General features: G+C 39.9%; 1 protein-coding gene across 6 annotated transcripts in view; it reads right to left on the reverse strand.

Moving 5' to 3' along the window:
* Positions 1–21250, reverse strand: part of sash1b (SAM and SH3 domain containing 1b) — a 54658-nt gene that overhangs the window by 2731 nt on the left and 30677 nt on the right. For 3 of the 6 annotated variants that reach the window (XM_042437098.1, XM_042437101.1, XM_042437103.1), the window contains 16 exons: positions 10192–10320; positions 9456–9506; positions 8847–8896; positions 6823–6863; positions 6393–6479; positions 6116–6228; positions 5535–5636; positions 4229–4361; positions 3143–3543; positions 2787–2861; positions 2537–2677; positions 2307–2439; positions 1819–1988; positions 1518–1724; positions 877–1036; positions 225–356 (listed from right to left, as the gene is read on the reverse strand). In XM_042437098.1, coding sequence (XP_042293032.1) covers positions 225–356; positions 877–1036; positions 1518–1724; positions 1819–1988; positions 2307–2439; positions 2537–2677; positions 2787–2861; positions 3143–3543; positions 4229–4361; positions 5535–5636; positions 6116–6228; positions 6393–6479; positions 6823–6863; positions 8847–8896; positions 9456–9506; positions 10192–10320 — 2125 coding nt within the window. Of the gene's footprint in view, positions 1–224; positions 357–876; positions 1037–1517; positions 1725–1818; positions 1989–2306; positions 2440–2536; positions 2678–2786; positions 2862–3142; positions 3544–4228; positions 4362–5534; positions 5637–6115; positions 6229–6392; positions 6480–6822; positions 6864–8846; positions 8897–9455; positions 9507–10191; positions 10321–10528; positions 13185–13218; positions 14179–21250 lie in introns of those variants that run through there. The other 3 variants (XM_042437100.1, XM_042437102.1, XM_042437099.1) reach the window with 3 other exon arrangements.

Consider the following 21250-nt stretch of genomic DNA (forward strand, 5'->3'; position numbering starts at 1 on the left):
AAAAAGATGCTTGGAGGAAAAAAAAAAAGAAAAAGAAAAAAAAGAGCGAGCGTCAGAAGTAAATGACACGAGTCTTTCCAGAAGAGCATGAAAACTGAATTTGGCGGCTTGGAATGCTCGAGCATCAAGGACTTGAAGACCACATGTGTCTTCCTAGTGAAGGATGAGGCAGCAGAGGGCAGAAGAGGAGGACAGTATTCACAGGTGACTCAGGCTGTCATTACCGTTCTCCAGGTTCTCGTTGCTCTCGTAGCAGCCTGAGTCCCGCGGGGAGTCTCCCATAAGGCCGCGCCTGTCCAGGAGCAGCTTCTCCTGTGAGCCTCCGGACTGGCTGCTACGCTCTGGATCGCTGCTTCCTGCAAGGCACAACACCACCAACAGGGGGCAGACAGTCACATATTATGATGTCAAAAGAGCAACAGCTGGGGGAACTCTGTGTGTTGTGTGTGTGGGTTGCCTATAAAGATAGTTAAAAAAAACATAATGATACATTCTTCAAAATTCAGGACTTTTTTTTGGGAAACTAACTAAATTATTAGTTTAAACACTGCTGTGAAGGATCAGCAGTCAAAAACACAGCAGAAGTATTCATCATGTTATGGGAGGGTGTCTCAAAATATGTGAGAGAAAAATGTCAAACAGAACATCTGCATTGAACGAGAAACAGCAGTTAATTGAAACTAACATTCACATATAAATCACAGGTATAAATAACATATTGGTGGTTAATAAATGATGGTAATTGGTATGAAGCCCACAGTAATGTGAACCTCCGTCGCAGGATTGTACAAAATTTCATTAACATTAAACTCTGGAATGTTTCTGTGTTTTTCTTGTCTTGTGTAATGCTCAGATGTGCTGTAACACCTTGTTTACCTGACCCACCATCATACTCTTGCAGCAGCTCCACAGCGGTGAGCAGCACAGCTCTGTGCTGGGGGTCCCTGATGTTCAGCTCATCCAGGTCCTCCTCCTCTAGCAACTTGAACGTGTCCAGATCCTCATAACCGTTGAAAAGGAAGGTGGGAAGATGCTCCTGTGGACAGTTCAGGAACAATAGAGATAATATTTAATTTTACCATGAAATATTTAGAAAGTAGTTTGAGTTGTAGATGATAAATAAGCATATTATTTTAATAACTTTCCTAATCTGCTGTAACTCAAATTTCTGCTATTATTTTTTTATTATTACTAGTATTTTTTTTCTAGTTTTTCAATGTACAAATTGTGTCAAACATTTAACATTTAGAAATACAGTATCAGTCAAAGGTTTGGATGCACTTTTCATTCATTCTCATTCAAAAGAATGAAGGTGTGTCCAAACTTTTGACTGCTACTTTACATGTAAAGCTAAATTTTGTGGAAAACATTCATGAAATAAAATATTATCCTCTGCAAACAAAACTGTGATTTTCCAACTCAAAAGATTTTCAAAATCCCTTCAAAACTCTCTCCAACATATATAATAAGCTCCACCTGCGTGTTGACAGATTTCGATCATGTTATGAGTTCATTACTTTGAGGTTGATGCGATCAAGAAGCTCCTCTACGGAGGTGGGTTTGGGTTGCCGGGCCTTCCTCCTCCTGCGTGTCTTTTTGGGCTTCACCTCCTCTTCGTTCAGGACGTCCACATAAATGAACTTGAAGGTGCCCACTTTACCTTTGAGCATCCCCATCCATGTACCCATCGGCGGCTTACTAATGATATCGATGACGTCTCCGCTCTGCAAAACACGACCAGTGAAGCTTGAGTTTCTTGGAAGATATAAACTCATACTTACGTATTGTGTAATTGTTGGATTGTTATTGCGGCTGTACCTTCAGTTTGAGGGAGTCTGTGTCATAGGGACTGGGGGTGAAGTCAGTATGAACTAGAGCGCGTCCGCAGAAAGGTCCACGGTAAGGCAGCTCATCCTCTTCCCCGTCCTCAGACTTCACACTCTCTCTGTTGCTGTTGGAGGAGTCGGTGGTGCCCACTGTCTGACCACCTGCACAAACCACAAAAGAAGAATGAGCCACTTCGAGACCACAAGATTACATGGGTCTGTTAGAATTTGACAATTTTGACAAGAAAATATTTTTAATGTCTTTTAATCCGTTTGAAGTTCCAGATGTTACACAGATCACAGAGATGAATACAGTGAGACCAGAAAGTTTAGATTATCTGAAAGGCGATTTATGGTCCTTGAAACATTTGTCTGATAAACCCCACATCTGGTGTTCCAAGGCCAAGTTAAAACAAACACTGAGAATTCTTTGCAAGTACACCCAGATCTGGCTCACACACACTGTAAACACAGACTTACTCATGGAACTTTGTCCGCTAAGGGAACTCCGAAGGCTTTCCACAGACCCTCCTGGTTTAAGTTTGGGTTTCTCCAAAGAGTCAGAGTCTGTCTGAGGTGAGTGAGGGCAGCTGGATGTACGGTCTGGGCTTGACTAGGATGTAGAGGAGGAAAAAGAAAAAAGATGATTACCTACAGTATACTTAGCACAATCTACATCCAAAACACAGATGAATGTTTCTTAAACATACCTGTTCAGAGAGAGAACAGTGGTATCTCTTGGATATGTGTTTTCTCATCGTTTCTCTCACAGACTTGACTTTTTTTCCCAGAGAAATACGAGATGTCGGTGGAGACTTAACAGCATTTCTCACACCGTCTCCGTCTTTGTTCTAATTTACATTAACAAAAAGAAAAAAAAAAGAGGCAAGTAAGTAAACAAGGGCTGATATTTCTTTTGATTCAGTGTAGTGAAAATCAGAAGTAATGACAGTTACATACTGTGTCATCACTGTCTGAGATGACTGTGTGCATTGGGCGGTTGGTCAGATCAAATCCTCCGAAGCTGCAGGCTCTCTGAAACAAAACAAAAAAACCTGGACATTAATAAGCAGTAATAGAGAAATGCAGGAGATATTGAGGATGTTTTTCGCTTAATACAATTTTTGGAGCAAGCATCTAGCCATCACTGGCACCTCATGAATTGGTTTCAACATTCAGCTGTAGCCACTTTTCATCAGTGTAGTCTTGAGGATATTTGGTAGCAATTGCAAACATTTTCATGCTGATTGGAACCAGTTTAAAAATACATCCCTCGCCAAACAACTGTCCTCATACAAAGGCTCCTCTGTACTCACCCCATGGTGGCTGAGTGGGCTGAGGACCCGGTGACGGAGCTCTCCATCAGTCACTGAACGGGCTATTTTGGGTTCCTCATCACTGCAGCCGACCGATTCAAAAAAGGAGGAGCCGCTGCCTTCACCTGCCTCTCTCACCTCCGCTGCTACATTTGTCTCCTGATGAACAGGGCTGGCACTGGACTTGTTAAAGGCATTGAAGATCTTCTGGCTGCTGCAGGTGTCCAGGCTGCTGGATGAGGGGGAGGTGGTCAAGCTGTCAGAGTCCCTGTCGTAGGTGAGCTGATCCTGCAGAGCTGAGGCCAGGGAGTCTATGGGGCAAACTGATGGCTTCTTCTGCACATCTGAGTACAGGGAGGTGCTGGCATCTCCGAAGTGAAGCCCATCTACACTCAGGCTCTCTGGGTGGGCAAAAATAGGGGAATGGAGGAAGGTAAACATGTAATAAAACGTTAAAAGAAAAGAAATGTGAAGACATCTTATGTCTGACTTGCGTATAAATATGGTCAGACTTTTCAGATATCATGAATAGATGCACAAACTGCCAATCCAACAAAAACCATGTAATCTACAGGCCAAACACAGAATACTTGGGTGGCATGAAATTGTCAAGTGTAACCATGCTGAAAAGTATCAACCAAACAAACTAAAAAAAGCAATCACGTTATCTTCAAAACATATATTCACACAGACTACACAACTAGTGAAAACATTAGTTAAATACTGTTATTTCCCTTTGCATGCTGTGTCAAACAGTAATTAAATCCGTCAAAATGACCTGATTTACTCTAGACTCTATGTCACTTTCAGCATTGTGGTTACCCAGGTGCACCATTTTCTCCTGATACACAGTACCGTCTATGTTCATACTGTAAACACCTGCTGGTTTTTACACCTTGGCTGCAATTACAGCGAAATACCCAAGGATTTTACCAGCAAAAAACTCAAAATTGCCCCACACTTTTTATTTTTTAACATCACATGGCAGACAGGGCAGGGCAGACATTGCTACAATGACTTTAAAAACTATGATTGCTGCCAAATGCTCTTGGCTTTTGAGATAAGGTCTGATAGTGCTTTCAGTACCCTCTGCTCCGGGCCTCTTAGACTCGTCAATTCTGATCAGCTTCTTCTTCACCTTCCGGGTTGAATTGACCAGTTTATGGAGTCTCCTGAACGTCACAGATTCTTCTTGTTCATTGTCTGACAGGTCACAAGGCTGAAAGACAGGAAAGAGAGAATTCATTTTGTTTTTTGCAGTTATGATAACATAACACTATTGCACCATTCACACTAGATTGTTAGCAGCTGTATGGCCTATTATTTTAGATATAACAGTCTTTATTAGTCAATACTAACAGTTTTGCTCTCTTTGACTCACACTCAGATATAGTGTGTAAACTCAATTTTCAAAGTATCTAATTACTAATTGTTGCTCTACATTTCAACATTTTTAGTCTCAGAGTCAACTTAAAATAAAAAGATACGTAAGCTGTGTACGTGCTGCAGATGCTGCTGCGATAGAAACTGCATGTAGGTTGACATGAATTTGTGGCAGGAAACCACAGCAATGTACTGATGGCCAAGCACACAGCTGTCCCATTATATTCTCTGGCTCAAAGGTTAGACGAGGCTTTCGATACATGAGAAAATGAAAAGCTAGCAGCCTGTAAATCACCTTAACCATCATTTGAAATGATGAAAGACTGAAAGTCAGTGGTACATTTTATTTTAAGAATCATGTCATATACGTTGAGGTTTTTCTGATCAAAATGTGGGTGGACAGCATGTCCCAGAATAAATGTCAAAAGACAAAATGAAACTGATTAGCAGCCACAGAATACAAGAGAAATTCAATGTAAGAGAGATGGTCTATAATTAACTAAGAAACAAGAAGAGAAGGAGGCTACAGACTTGCATTCACCACAGACATCACACAAACTCTCAGAGAAAGAGAAAGTGAGAGGAGAACACACACAGAGCAAAGAGAAATAGTCAGGCCATCCAGACGAATCTGAAAAATGTGCCCTGAACCTGAGCCCCCTAATCACCCCACCCATGCATAAAAGAGCTGCGGCCTGCATAACAGGGTCCTGTGCTGAATCCACCCGCTCACTACAGCACAATAGGGGGTTAGCGCTTTGACAGCAATGAATAGAAGTCCACCCAGTGCCCTGCAGTTGGGAGAGGGCCCTGAGCTGCAGGGCTTTAGAGGGGCCACGGTTCATTGCCGGGACAGGGACAGAGGGAAAGAGAGGGGCGCTGTCAACAGCTCAGCAGCCTTGGCACCGGCAGATCAGAGGCCCTCATGCACAACACACTGCCTGAAGTAGTGATTCAGCATTAAAAAGCGACTAAGATGCCCTTCTTACTGGGAGCTTAGGAGACTTACGTTGCAGTTGAACAACTCAGTTTTGGTGGGACTGGAGGGGTCGGTCCACTCTGTGGGTTCGAACCTGCACGTCTGTCTGTTTTGTATCTCAAACTCCTTTAGCTGCAGAGATTTTAAAAAAAAAAAAAAAAAGACGACCCAATTAAACATGATGCAAAGCTAGAGTACACTTTTTGTTATCTACCAGCTCATGTGTTTATTGCATGAGCAGGATGCATTTATTCTTGAACAGTGGCACACAAAAAATAACCTAAGTTCTTTTGTTATTACTTTTACATTGGTTTTAATTATGCGTTCAGATATATAAACAGATATTGTTGCAACCAGATGAAACTTTTTGATTGCTTATGAGGTTTTTGGTGAATTCCCTTAATTTGATGATTGAAAATAATGTGTTTTTTTATAAATAGAACAACTTAAGGGATCATATTTAGCATTCAACAGTCAGGTCCAGCCAGATATTTCTACCTGGTGTTGAGATTAGTGTGTCGGGTGAACTCAAGTCAAGAAAAAGAAAAAAAAAGAAAAAACAAACAGCAGCTTGAACTTTCACATGATAGCAGCGACATGACATATCATACCCGTGCCAGGGCTTCCTCTATAGAGATCATGTTCTCCTTCACCATCATCATCAGCTGGATACGCTCTTCATCACTCATGGTAATTTCACTGGCCACAAAACCAACGTCATCACCTGTCAGGCAAAGAGTAGAAGTGTCAGCTGACACGGATAAAACACAACTGACAGCTCTCAACATGTTAATTACGGTCTTGAGATAAATTGACCAAAAAATATGGAAATATGTTGATGAGTAATCTTAACGCACAGCTGGTTTTTATGTTTTGGACTTCACATACCCTTAGAAATCTGACGCATCACTCCTTTCTGTGACTTTCGGAAACTCTGCCAAAAAGACTTGCTCTTTCTTTTTCCATCCCATTTTCCTACACAGGACAATGACTTTGTTTAATCTTAGTACACAAACGAAAAATCTAAAACACCGATGCCACAATTTTAAACTACAATATCCATGTTAGAGGTAAACAACAATACTGTATACATTACTGGTATGTTATGCCCTAAATTACAGTATTCTCAAAACACAAACATAAAAGGATGTCATTGCTATTAACGAAATATACTGGATCAAACAAACTATGCAAAACAGCTACAAACAAAAACAATCCTTTTATAGCTCGAGCAAATTTACATCAGTCTAATTCAACTTACTATAAAAACAAATAATACATATAATTAAGGGTCATTAAAAAAAAAACTTCAACTTACCCCCTGATCCATCATCAGAGCTAGATTTGTGCACAGGAAACCTACAAATCAAACAAAATATTTACTGCATTTGAAGGCTTCAAACAGGGGAAACAAAGCCCTGAACAGAACAGTACCTGTTTTCCAAACTTATTTTCTTCATTTTCCCTGCTATCCCACCATCTCCCTTAACATGTCTTTCTATCGTATCGTTTCTCGCGTCAGATTAAAAAAGAAAAAAAAAAAAAAAAAGAGAAAAAAAAAATCACAAAAGCGCACTGTGCCTCATGACACTAGCATCATAGTTAAGGCAAATCAAAGTAGTCAAAACAGATGAAAAAGACTGGCTACTCTTGGCTGATGAACAGAGATCAGTGCTCTATGGCCATCGCGGGAACAATAGAGTCTTTTTCATGTCCAGCCGGGGTTTTGCAGCAGCACCAGCACTAATGTGGCCTCTGCATTCTCTGCACACTTTCACCCCTCCCTCTTTCTCTCTTTTTCTGCCTGTCTCTCTCTTCATCTCTCTGGACTGTTTGTTGTTTATGCCCGTCTCTTTCTCAGTGATTTGGTAGACATTTGTCGCTGGTGTTGGATCAGTATGAGCTTGCTACCAGATAAGGCCAATATATTTGTAAATATCAAATATAAGTAGTGATATTGTCCACTGCTGAAGTTGCCACAACTAAAATTATTCATACAAATATTATTTGTGCATATTGTGTTATTGAATTGTATCCTATCAAATTGTCAAAGCTGTCAAATTGTTTGCAATCTATCTAAAAAAAACAACTGTTGATCAGTATTGAATATATTTTTTTTCATCAAATCATTAAACATACAAATGTATATTTTCTTTGAGTATAAAAATATCTGTCCTGGCTGTCAAAAACATTTTAATTTTCTTCAGAAGACCATGATGCAATTTATAAATCATGCAAGATATTTGACCTGTGGATCATATTGTGGGTTATCGAGTGTGACATTAGCACCGTTTTTCCCTCTTCGAAATTCTACAGTAAAAGCTGTGGGAGACAATACATATTTGAAATATTTTGGCATGAAAACTGCTAACGTCAAATTGTATTTATTTGTGTCGCTCTTAAAATCTCAATGGGGTTCATTTGCTCCAATTTACCACAGTAAATAACATTAAAACACCCCACACACACACTATGAGAACAAGAAAACTTTCCCACAATAAACTCATTGGGAAAAGAAAAAATGGAAAAATCTTGATTTGAAGCAGAAAAATACGCACGAGCAAAATTTGCAGAGGTTTATGTAAACAAAACTAATTTAAACGTATTAGATATTGATAAAAATATAATGATTTTAGTCTCCAAGAAGGAACCCTACTTGTTGCTGATGCTGGTAGCCATCAGTTCCCTTCAGCATTACTATGTACTTGTCCCACTAGAGGGCAGTGCAAGTTTCCTGTGAATCCTGTTCGAATACATAAATTATAGAAGCAGATTTGTCTGTTGTGTTCCCATCCAAGTTCTCAATAAAACTGGTCTGTTTCTAATAATTGTAAAGTCATCGAAAACTTGGATATTGCTCATTTTTCAGGATCCAGTCATAATAAAATCAACATGCTTTATAAATATGTTGCAATGTCAGTAGTCATCACTCAAATTCTTTAATTAAATTCAGCTTTCCAATGACAGAATGTGACTAATCTTTGAAATCCTTCAAAGGAAACAATGGGAGGAAGGAAGGAAGTTTGGAGGTGACACAGAAATGCTTCATAAAAAAAAAGTTGACTGGAGGGCACCAGGAAGCAGAGGAAACGCACGAGTCCACAGGCTGACAAGGAGATGATACATGGAGGAGTAATCACGTTTTAGCTCCCAAAAGTGATATGACTTGTATTTAATGATAATTATGTTGTCTGTAAAACACAACATTACACATTATCTTGGCATGATAATACTCCTCATATAGTTCCAGTCATCTTTCTTGTTATCTATTAAAATAGTTATGGGTACTTATAACAGTCCCTTGTACTACTAAAAGGAGTAGTAGCAGTTGGTTTTTCTTACTTTCTCTCTATCTCTGGAGTGGATGTGGTGCTGCTGAGTCCAAGAGATTCCTAGAAAGGATTAAAGAAAAAAGTATAAATGTGAATATGTACACAGGCAATTGTCCAATTTACTGAGCTGTATTTAAAAAGTTAGTTTTGAGTTACAGCTTGTGTTGTGTTCCAATCTTAGATTAAAAAAAAAGGGATATAAATACTCCTTTTCCGGCTACAGATGAATTTAAATGATGTCACTTTCCTTTTAAAGGTCTGCAGAAAAATGATATAGCTAATGAAATAGCTCGTACACAGTGAATAGCCTGTAATTAAGGAATAACAAAAGAGGAACTTCAGGTATTCATGTAGTTACAAATTATGTTACACTTTATGTAAAACAAATCTACAAAATACCACATAACATTTGTAACATTTTACCATATTTTAGGATTTTTTTCAAGGCCAGCTCTCTGCATAAGTCTGTAAAATGTTACTTTGTGCCTTGTCATGATTATCCCAAGCAAAAACCAAAGGACACGGCAAATCCATGACCTCTTATCAGCCTGTCTGCTGACGCACAGAAGAGGAAGCTGCCTTCTCCTGGGGTCTGACACACTCAGAGCCGGACACTCACCTGGATCTGAGAGCGGAGTTGCAGTGATGTGGCCACTGAGTCAACCTTTCCCTGAAACACACAGGCAGGGGAAGTGGAGGAGTAAATTATAGTGTCATCATAACACAGAAATAGAAATAATATTCAGCTGACTGAATCGGCCAGGCCGCGTTATGGAATAACACCAGTTAATTATGCGTCATAGTTTATGATCTCTGCTGTTTGCTGCGCTACGAACAAAAGTGTTTGAACATAAATTAGTTTCATTGGCTGATTTTAAAGATACTTTTTTAAAGATTTGTTATTTATTTGACATTTATTTATGGCACGTCAGCAAAATGTGCCACGTGACAAAAAGGCATGATTTCATCTGTACTCCGGAGCCAAATTATAGGCTACCTCAGGTTGAAGGCAAACGCAACACAACTAGAAAACAACATTAATGCAGGTACTTTTTTGTTACCTTCCCCCGTTTCCAGTCTTTGTACTAACCTAGGATAACTGTCTGCTGACTGTAGCTTCATATCATATCTGAATATGAAGCTACAGATATGAGAGTGGTAGCAATCCTCTTCTCCAACTCTCAGCCAGAGGGCGAATAAGCATATTTTCCAAAATGTTGAGCTATTTCTTAGTGTGGCAAGTGTGGTAAACTGGCAAGCAGAAAGAACCTCAACAATTTAGTGCTGAGACATTCGATTTTATTTGATGAGTCAAGGTCTTAACGGACTAGAAAACCACTGATAAGACTATTTACCATCTCTGTATCTTGCACTACTTTGCGTTTCCGTAGCTCCTCCATCCTTTCACACACGTCGCTGAGGGAGGTGCCGTAATACTGGGAGTACTCCTGAACCAGGTCATCAAGGTTCCCCACCGAGCCATCCTGAAAGAGATAAAGAGGTATTCAAACACTCACACAGATATGACCGCGGACCAGAGAAGGAAAACGACATCCCACAGAGGTTGAGCAAGACGCCAAAACTGCAGGCAAACACTGTAAACACTGACCACTGTCATGATAACCTATTGTTTCAAGCTTTAGTACGGCCACCAGCAACACAAACAGCACAGGAAACATCAAGATAAAGCACCAGGAGTGTAAAAGCATCAGAGACGTCCAGCTGTGATATTGCCTCTGTCTTCACCAGCTTGTTGTCTTCCTGCCCAGTGACCCCTTCCACGTCCTCAGCCCTCCTCAAACCTGACCCCCTGGCCAGAGGAAGCACCGTGTGACTCTCACTCAGCTTTCTTAGAGGCATCAGGAGTCAGCTTGAGAGGCCACAGTTCAGTCTACCGTAAATCACAAGAAGCAGAATCACTCAGTCAGATGAGTCCCGACACAGAGCACACACCCTTGGATGTAACCCCCTTTAGTTTCCTACAATTGTGCTACCTCACTTTACAGTGTAGGACGAAGACACGTAAGAGATAAATCATTTAAAGACAAGTTTTGCTGAGTTTTATGACCTAATGACCCGTGGGACCAAAAACAATTCATTGGGGCTGGTTTCCTTGGCAAGAGCATTACATTTTTAGTCAATTTTTGCTCCTCTGATTCCATCAAATTATGTTTTTTGTTATCTGATCTAGCTTTTATGAGCACTCTGAAGAATAAAGAAGAAACTTATCCAGACTTATGTTGTTTTAGAAAGCATATTTTTCTACTTTAGAGCACAGTGAAGGTGGTGATAGAATATTAAACAAATTCTGAGGGTGTATTACTGTGCAAAACCCACATAAACAGGTAATTTCAACATCTGAATAAATGTGGGCAATCTCCTAGCTGTGCTAGAGTTGTGTTAGATAAGAAACAGTAATATAAAGTCTGCAAAATAATTTCTGTTAATCTTATCTGATCAATAATTATGTTGCAGATTTGATAACTATTTCCTGCAGATATGTCCATGACTAAAATACTTCTGTCATAAAACTACAGCAGAGCAGTGAGAGTACGCAGTACAAAAAAAGATCCTTTTGTTGGTAAAACAACATGTAGGAAGACAGTTCCTCATCATGCCTAGTCATGACTTGAGACTGGAAAGATGAACACAAGCTGTATTTAATCTTTAGTAACAGCCATCAAATATGTCCATAAACTGTTTCATGTATTATTATTATGCTTCACTCGTGCCATGCCCTGAGGGTATGCAAATGAGTCCATTGAAAACAGTCCTCTGCAGTGAAAAGTAATACTGTGGGCTCACTTGTCTCGTGGCATGATAGACTGTAACTGGCTCAACTGTCCAGAAAGGAGGGCCATTCATTTGGTAAATGACATGGCCTCGGGTCGAAAATGGCTTGAAAATCTGGCTGCTTTACATACAGTTAAGAAACGAGGCTGAGGCCGACTGAGAAGCTCTGCACTGTGCCTGGCTGCAGCCACTCTTTTGCCCCAGACTGCCACTGATCCACATAAACAGCCTATTGTAACACAGCCACATGATATTGCATAGCCCTGAGTGCTTATTAGACACGGTGCATGTATACGTCTCTGTTACACATAAATGTAAACACATCTTATGGAAAACAAACTGACCTGGATATTCAATCATATAAACAATATGATTTCCACTTTCATGAGGACATTTCTTACAAAAAAAAAGGGAGTTTTGGGAAAATATTCCAGTCTGCTTTATATTCCCTCTGTCTCCAAATTAATGGTCTCTAAGCCAAAACTGCAGCATGAGACATCAAACCACAGAGGCTTGAAAAGGAGAGTGTGGTGTCACATTTCTCAGGCGCAGAGCATCTCATAGGCAGACAAAAGATCCACGTGCCCCCAGGGCCCAGAGCGTCTAATGAGTGTTTTTACAGTTCCTCTGTCATGTCTCAACCATTTAAGGCAACCAAACCTGGGTCACAAAGTACATGAGCAAATAATTTGTATCACTTTATTCTGCTTTGACCCAGAGATGCTGTAAGTAAGTCTTGCATTAGAAGTCAATATCAAGAGTATCAGACTGTTCAAGCAAGATCACAAATTTTCTATGACTTATTTCTCTGAAATGTCCTAGTAGAATAAACTTTAAGTCGAATCCATTTTGACCTATATACACGGATTAAAGCAAGAAACATATGTGAGCCTGAAAAGTTGTCCAGGAGGAAATGTGCATAATGTATTGAATTAAGTATTATATGAATTTAAAACTGCTCTATGCCTGAAAGCAGGCATGGTGTCTGAGAACTTTAAGCGCTGTATATAGTTAGTTTGTCAGGAAAAATATTCCAGATAATACCACATCTGGGCTGATGTAGCGGAGCAGCATTCTTACCAGACAGGACTTAGTAAAACCTATCCACAATAAAGTGTCTATGCTTTTTCCTGTTTGCTGTAATTATTCAAAATAATGTATCCAATGTTGAAAACTATTAAGCCTGATCAAACACATGTACCTGTTAAAGCCTTGACATTCAGCTGTCAATCCATCTAACTTAATTTTGATCTAATGTCACCATAACATTTTAGTTCAACAAACAATGTTACGCTAAAACATCACTGGCTGTGCCATCAGAGGCTATTGTGGATGTCTTGAACAACTCAATACTCTTAAACAGAGTATTGAGGGATGTTACAAAAGATCATGTGAGAACAAGCATTGACTTGTTTTAGCTTTTTGTTCTAAATGAAAGCCTTAACAGAGTAAGACAGAAATCAAGCCCATAGAGAAAGCTTAAAATGTAAAAGGATATATAAATTGAAATTCTCCCCACTGAATCTACAGAAAATTACCAGCTGCAACCATTGGATCACATTCCAGTGCAAACATAAAAATACACTCACCACAAACAGGCATCTGGCTGCCAACAGTAGCTACCCAGCACTAGTTGCTCCTCAGTTCCACCGCACTGCTGTAAGTGAAAAGGCTCCGTATAGAAACTTAACTCAGTTCACTGAGTGGAGAACAATACATCCTGAAGTGAAGGGGAGGGGTGTCCGACATGCATAAATCAGAGGGAGTTTGGTGAGGGGAGGCTGGGTGATTTGCAACCACATATGACGCTGGTGCTGCTGGGTGGGGCGCTCTACTCTCTCCAGCTGCGGCCCACGGGGACTGGCTGACTCACATGTTCAAATAAACCACCACCTCTGCTGTGTTTAAATGTGTGAGAGTGAGTCTGCGTGTTTATGTCTGCAACAAGGTTAGAGTGATGTGTCAGGCTGAAGTTGGATTTATAAGAAATGTTGAATATTAGCCAGTTATGTCTCCCTCTGCTGATATGGAGGTTTCTCTCTGACCACAGTTATATAAAACCTGCAATTCAATCTTCATGTTTTTGCACATTTTTTCTCGTCTTACACGTGCGACATTATGATTGTTGTGAATGACTTATTAATTTGAAAGAAAGCCTGAGTTTTCTTGCAAATAAATAAAAGCTATTTTTACATACAGTGTTTATCATCAAAATGCATTGTGTATATCCTTGGGGTCTACCAAACACAGTAAATGAATGCATAGTCAAAAAAGGTCAACCACAATTGTTTGTGGTAGTGTCCACACACTCAGCCCATGAAAATATACAATCAGGAATCAAGACTGTATATTTTGGCCTTTTATATCCTTTATTTTTTTGATAGCTGAAAGTACAGAGAGACCAGAGACTGGGGTAGAGAGAGGGGTATGACATGCTGGGTAAGGCAGCTTTGAACCACAGATATCGTGGTTATGTGGTATGTGCCTTAACCAGTAGGATTCCAGGGCACGCTGAGCTCAAACATTGAGAATGCATTTCCTTCCTCAGAAAATATTTGCCGAGCAGATTTTTTTAATGTTTTAAAATTATGCATATTTTACATTACTTTGTGAGGCAGCTGGATTCATGAGATCACATGAGAATCCATCTTGTCGGGCTTCAAGTTATGCGCTTGTGTCCCAACCCAACCACCAGTGGTTCAGACCAATCAGCATCCTATAAGGATTGTTGCGTGATCTCACAAATCCAGCTGCCTCGCAAGGGTAAGATGGTGCTGGACATATGGTTCATCCAATCACCTGCCAAGTACTTTTTGAAAGTACCTGCCCTTTTCCAAACAGTTTCCAAGGACGACTTCTCAGATGGTTGTGTTAACGAACCATCTGGCGCGTCAGGTTATATTTTACATCTTGGAGTCTCCTTCATTAACGTTGCGGGCACATACAGCTTCTTCATATTACGGCCATCAGCTGTCGATCAGTGGAACATAATTAAATCGGTGGCAGGAAAGTGTATCGAGTGCAAAAACATAACTCCATAGCTCTACTAGTGGTCAAAACTCCACAGGGTACCCTTAAAGTTTCCCTACCATTGGATAGTTTTGGAGGGTCATCCTGAAGAAAAAGCTAACCCTCTTTAAGGAATCCCATTGGTTTGGTACTTGAAACAGTTTTTTAATCCCAAATGCAGTTCCAGAGGCTTCTACTGGAACATAGTCTGGGAAAAATAAATGGCAGCTCTTAAAAATATGTCAATCAAGTTGATTTATCAATGAGTGATTGATACTAGATAAGAGAAAAAGTATAACATGACCTGATGAACGTGAATGTATGACACAAACGTGGGCATACAAAGAGCATCCTGGTAGCCAAGCAGGTTAACGTAAATACTAAACACTGGCAACGAGGTAGATTACACTTTGGATGGCATACAAAGTCTGTGTGCTCACATCTTTCCCATCAATTTTTCATAAACGCAACTAATCAACATTAAAATAGAATAAAATATAACAAACAAACATGTCTATTCTAGATTAGCCCAAACAAACCTTTCAAAATGTTAAATAGGCTGAGGTACCATACAATCTTTCTGTACACTAGCAGTCTCTCCACCAGCAGATGGCAGCAAATAGTAACGCTGCATCAACAGCTTTCAAGTGCTTACTGATGTGCCAATGATAGAAGACTGAGGGCCAGTTGAAAAGCCAAGTAAACTGGGCACATTTAAGTAGAAACTAAACTAAACAAAGAGTAGTGATGTCAAGAAATTCTCAGTGTACTAATGGACGACTGAATTCTGGTCAATGTGCAATCAGAGTGCTACAGTAGAAGGAGGAAGCAGCAATGGGATTGTCCTGCTCTGCTCCCTGCTGGAGTGTGTCTACATGTCAACAAAGGCATCTTTACATATCCTTAAGTATCAGGGCGGTGACCTTGTTTGGTCCTCATATTAGTCAGTGAGATTAAGCGTGGATTTAAAAGCCCTCTGTCTAATCATAACCTTACTGTCTTTAATCCTAATAACTGACCACTGACTCCAGAGCAGCAGGAGGAGCAGCAGTAGCAGCAGGAGGTAACAATGTCAGTGTCAGATCTGAGGCAGGAGGCTGCAGATTATGTTGAGCTGCAGATGGAAGGTAGAGATGGCGAAGGTCTACGTTCTGCGTACGGTGCCAAAGGGCAGCTCATGCCAGAAAGGGCAGTTTTCCGCCTGGCTACACAGCGGCGGGCTGCTCGTCACCTCGGTGCACAGGGGGGGCCAGAGATGGACGCCGTTCCTCCCCGTCAGCCAGCTCCTTTCCTATCACCGTCAATTCATTCATCTAAGCTTTGATCCCCGCAGAGATCAATCTGTGCTCAAGAGAGTGACAGACACGATTCTGTGTCTGTGGAAGGACTGGCGCCTATCAATAGCCGCAGTATCACTTCACATGGAAAATTTCAACTGAATTGAATTTTGCAGGTTCTGCGGCAAAACCTTGTTGTCACACGAGTATTTGTTGACTGTGTGTTACAAAAGAATACGTTATTATTTGATATTAGTTAATCGTGACAGAAATGAAAATCTCAAAAATGTTACCTGTATGTTATTATGTAAACATGTATATCACACATTAATATTATATTTACACAAAAATGATTACACTAAAATGTATGCTGATATCAAACCGCCTATGATCTGACAAATGTATTGTGGATTGAGTGTTAAGAGACCAAAATATATAAAAAAACTGACAAAATGCAGTGTACCATTTAGAAAGCTGTTGTTGGGTGAAAACAGAAAGTAACAAAGAAGCATTTTTTTAGCTTGATGATTGATTAGCTCAAGTGGTACAAAAACGTCAAAACCAATGCAAGTAAAAATATGAAAATCGGTGTAATAGGGTAGCAAGAGTTTCACGTGACAGCAGTGAAATGTAATAAACCAATGAAAAATGTGTGAGAGTGTGAGAGAGAGGGAATGCTGTTCCAGAGCACCTAAGGGCCCAGTCTAGATAGACAGCCCCGGGCCCCCCTAAAGAGAAGAAGAGGATCAGTGGAAGAGCTTAACCATTCATGTCTGAGTGGTAAGTGGATTTCGACAAGTCCCAAATGAGGGTTTGATGAGAAGGGTCGCACTGCTGACATGCACGCTGTCAGTCAGATACACACTGCATATAAAATACCGGGTCTTGTTTGAACTGCATAAGCAAGGTCTGCAATACACAGCTCTGCTCCCACTTTCTATCCCTTCAGTCACCGAGCAAATATCTCACAGCTGACGGAGACAAAAGACCAGCATCACTGCATAGAAGATTCATCAAGCTCTCATTCTGAATGGCAGGCAGACAGAAAAGAATTAAATGCGAACAGGTTTCTCACACTGAAAGATGGTTCACTAATAATTAACAAACCCTCACTTCAAATTAAAAATAACATTGTTGTCTTCTGGCACGCAGCAAAAAAATTAAAGATCATGTCAATGAGGGAAACCGGCCAGGGGTCCAGATCAAAAAGGGACGCGAGTGAAACTCTAAAGAAGATTAAGAGTGCAGACAGGAGGCACGGACCAAATCTTTTGTTTGCAGCACTAAATCTTGCAAATCTGATGGGGATTTTAAACATTAGCTGAAAACACATGCCACAACGCCCAGATTTAGATGCAGAAAACTTTAGTCTCCAGAAAGCCCTCAGCTTGAAAAAAATATATAAAATATATATAATACAGCACAATTCAAAATTGGAAAAAAGCACCCTACAGCTTCTGGATTGTCCCTGGTCTTTGGAGCATGTTTAATTCAGCAGTTCAGAGATCAAATAGAGAATCATCCCCTTTAAATTTCAGTTAAATTACATGCATGGAAATCCTGTGTGTATTATCCCTTTGGATGGCAGTGTGCTTTTTTGTGATGGGGAGGCCTGTAGATTGTGCCCATTCTGTGAAGCATGTTTAATTCAGTGGCGCTGAGAACAAATACTTCCCCCCCTTTAACATTCAACACAATTCACACCTAGAAAGACCGTGTATTCCTTAGTTGTAAAAGGCTCTGTGAATATTTCTGCATTTGTACTGAGGCAGCCTGTGGATTGTTTGTATTCTCTGGACCATGTTTAATTCAGAGGTGCTGAAATCATTTCATCTGCCCCTCACCCCAGTAATTTCTCTTGTGTGACCGTGTTGTGATCCCCTGAGACGCGGCAGCCAGCTCACCCCGTCTCTGGGCTGCATTATGGCAACTCACCCCTCACAAGGCCACAACATCCACTGATCCTCTGGTGAGACACAACGCAGGGCAAGGGCAGCTGTCAATCATGTAACATAAGATCATGGGGCCCCAGTATGAGGTCATTCTACACAGTGTGAAAAACAAGTAAATTGGTTCAGTCAGGTAAGAAAATACCCTCTGGTCATTTTGCTTTTTGAAACTATCCATGGGAAAAAAAACATGCAGAGCACAGAATCACTTGACTAGAGAAACAGCACATCACAGTGCATAGTAATAATTAAAAAGAAGAAAAGACCTTTGACCTGAGAGGGGACTTTGACAACTGGCGACATCCCAACAGAGCTGATGACAACATCTCCTGTCCAACTCAATTTGCCTCCTCCTCTGCACTCTCAGATCGTCCGTCTGCTCCTCTGTCATTTCAAGGACATCCACCTTACATCCATTACATCCATTAATGGATGCTAACTGCAGCTAGCCATGCATGCTCTGACATCATAAGAATTGAATGAGGATCTATAGTGAACCTGAAAGCCAGTTGGAAAATAGTTCAAGATCCACAAGAGGTCTCACTTTCAAGTGTTGGACATCTCTTCTATGACAGAGGAGATTGTTGACCTGCTTATCTTAGTGCAGCTATAAAACTTTGATTTCTTAAAAGTTCATTTTGACAATACAACAAATGCTGGAACATGTATTATAGTGCTCATATATTGTAATCAATTCTGCTGCAATTTTATGTTTTTTCACTTATGCTTTTGGTATAGTACAGTGAGAAATCTTAAATTTCTTAATGACACAATGCTTCAAAAGTCAATAAAACTGACATGGAGATTAAATATGCATAATCACTCACTGGAATTGATCTTTTGCTCAATATCTGGCCCTTTCTTTGAGGCCGACAGCTGGCCGAGTGTTTTAACATCCTCACAGCCACATTTTTAAATCAATGTGCCTTATTAATGATTCATGTAAACTAAATATAGCATTCACTTGTAAAATACTACAGAGGTTTTATACAATGTGTTACACATGTACACTGTAACTGGTGCATGTGGATCAGAAATAGTGTGTTTTAGATCAAAGAAAGACTCAATTGATGTTATGTTTAGTTGTCTTATCTCCAATTTCATAGAATACTCTTAGTCACTACACAGATGTCTCCATCATGTGATAAAATTACCGTAAAAGGCTCTGTAAAAGTGAGCTTTGACAGAGGAAGCCAGAGGTGCATTTAGATCTGAGTGGCCATGTTGTAAAAATATCATATAAACTTAAATAATGCAGAATGCTTAAACCATATTAAATCAAGCATAAGCACTCAGGAATAAAAAATTCAATAATTAAAATCATGAATTATAAACTGTGTCCCTGCAATAGGCTATACAATTCACACAGTACATACTGTGGCTCCCCATGCAATTTAAATTAATTGGTGCAATAAATGAGTCTTCCATGACTAATTTAAGATGTAATTAAAGTGGTCCAATTTCAGGATCAATATTTGGGGGACAATAAAAGGATTTATTAAAAGTAAATAAACAGTGATACAGTAATGCACCCTGGTGTCCATACAGTGGCTTAAGTTGTGCTACTATCCGAACACAGATCACCACAAGAACTTTATCAGATAATCTAGCTTTAGACACATAAAAACTGGTGGAATTTATTCATTTAATTGGATACATGTCCTCCTTGGTCACATCATTGTGGAGAAGACTGTTTCTGGGCGAAAGCTAATCCAAATCTGGCCCTCACTCTCTAAGAGGAATGTCAGGGTTCAATGGCCCCTAGATCGTTTTCTTGATTAAAAATCTCCCCCCAGTCCAGCCTTTTTGTCATCACATGCTACCCCTTTCTTAAATCACCACTTCATTACTGCCTGTCTTTAGCTGTCCTTATTCATCAGGGATGCAAAGAGGAAAATCTGTGAAAAACTGCGACAAAAAGGCAGGACCGGGGCTTGCCCATCTGGGAGAAAATTTTGAAACATATTCGTTTTACATGCTCGTTTCTAGTTACTTTTAAGTATATTTGCATCTACCCGAAAGCTGATTCTAACAGCCATTATGGGGTAAAACAACTCCGAATAAAACACATGAAAGGAATCAATAAATCTGAATACATCAACAAGACAAAAACAAGATAAGAAAGTACATTGGAAATCTGCTTATAGTAGCTTCTTTATTAACACTCTTCCACTATCACGCATGTATTTGGTAAAATTCATAAAAAGCTTACATCTAGTCTATATGCATGATTACATATGACAGGTAACATAAATGTCTTTGTTTACCATAATAAAACTATGAAAAAAATAATGCTATTACCAAGGAGGAAACAACAGAGTATTACCATAATATTCTGTTGTTTAAAATACGGATCAAATAAACTAATTGGTGTCCGTTGTTGCCGCGTAATACTTCATCTTACCCGTATCCTGGTGTGAGGTTTGAGGTAAACAGATGAACAGCGCCATGAAAACCACCGACTTAGCGTTTGTAGAAATCAAAACGTTGTTGATTGTTGTTTTGCTGTTGTCATGGTCACGCACGAGATGCCCTTTAAGACGTGCATTAGAGGTTCTCGGGGTTTACATGAGTAGAAGGCTCCAAACCACATAATTGGAATTCTGTGCTCCAAACCAAGGATTTGTATTTCTGAAGTTAAAATTAACCAATCCTCCTCGGGTCTACACGAATCTCGTAGGTGACCTATTTTGACCTTAAAACGGCGAATTTCGCTGAAAGGTAAGTAGTTTAGATCTCTGATTCATAAACCTTAGTTTTCTTATCTCTTTTGTCCCACATTTATCTTCCTTGTTTGCCTTTATCTTTCTCAATGCATCATGTCTTTTCTCCATTATTTCCTCACTATTGTCACACTGTCAGCCTACCACTTCGCACAGTCAGATGCCTCCATTTGCTTTGTGATGCATGAAAAGGGGCATTATACTGCATTATGTCATAGATCCCATTCTCTAGGTTCTAAATTAAGACTTTGCATTTACTGAATGTGGATAACAAAAATAGGAGGTTCATATACAGGCCATTATCCTCCAGAGGTGAAATAAAGGCCATGACAAGGTGCAGAAGAGATGAGACAAGGCAGTAGCAAGGAGAAAAGCTGAGTGGTGAACTTGTAAAGATGGGCAGCAGTTCATGCTGCACGGATTGCATGTTGGAAACAGAATTAAATAAATCGAAGACCAAAGTCGTGACTAATGTTTTTATCAAATAATTAATCAATGATGTGTGACAGATATGAGGAGATAGTGATGTGTTACAAGGTATCTGGAACACAATGAGCTGGGACCGCCCTCTCTGAAATTTACACGACTGGCTTTTATCAATTAATTTCTATGAAATTTCTTCCTGAATTGTGAAAATCACAATGTGAAAATTAGTAGTAGTAC

Source organism: Thunnus maccoyii, chromosome 16 (assembly GCF_910596095.1).
Source record: "Thunnus maccoyii chromosome 16, fThuMac1.1, whole genome shotgun sequence".
NCBI classification, from domain to species: Eukaryota; Metazoa; Chordata; class Actinopteri; order Scombriformes; family Scombridae; genus Thunnus; species Thunnus maccoyii.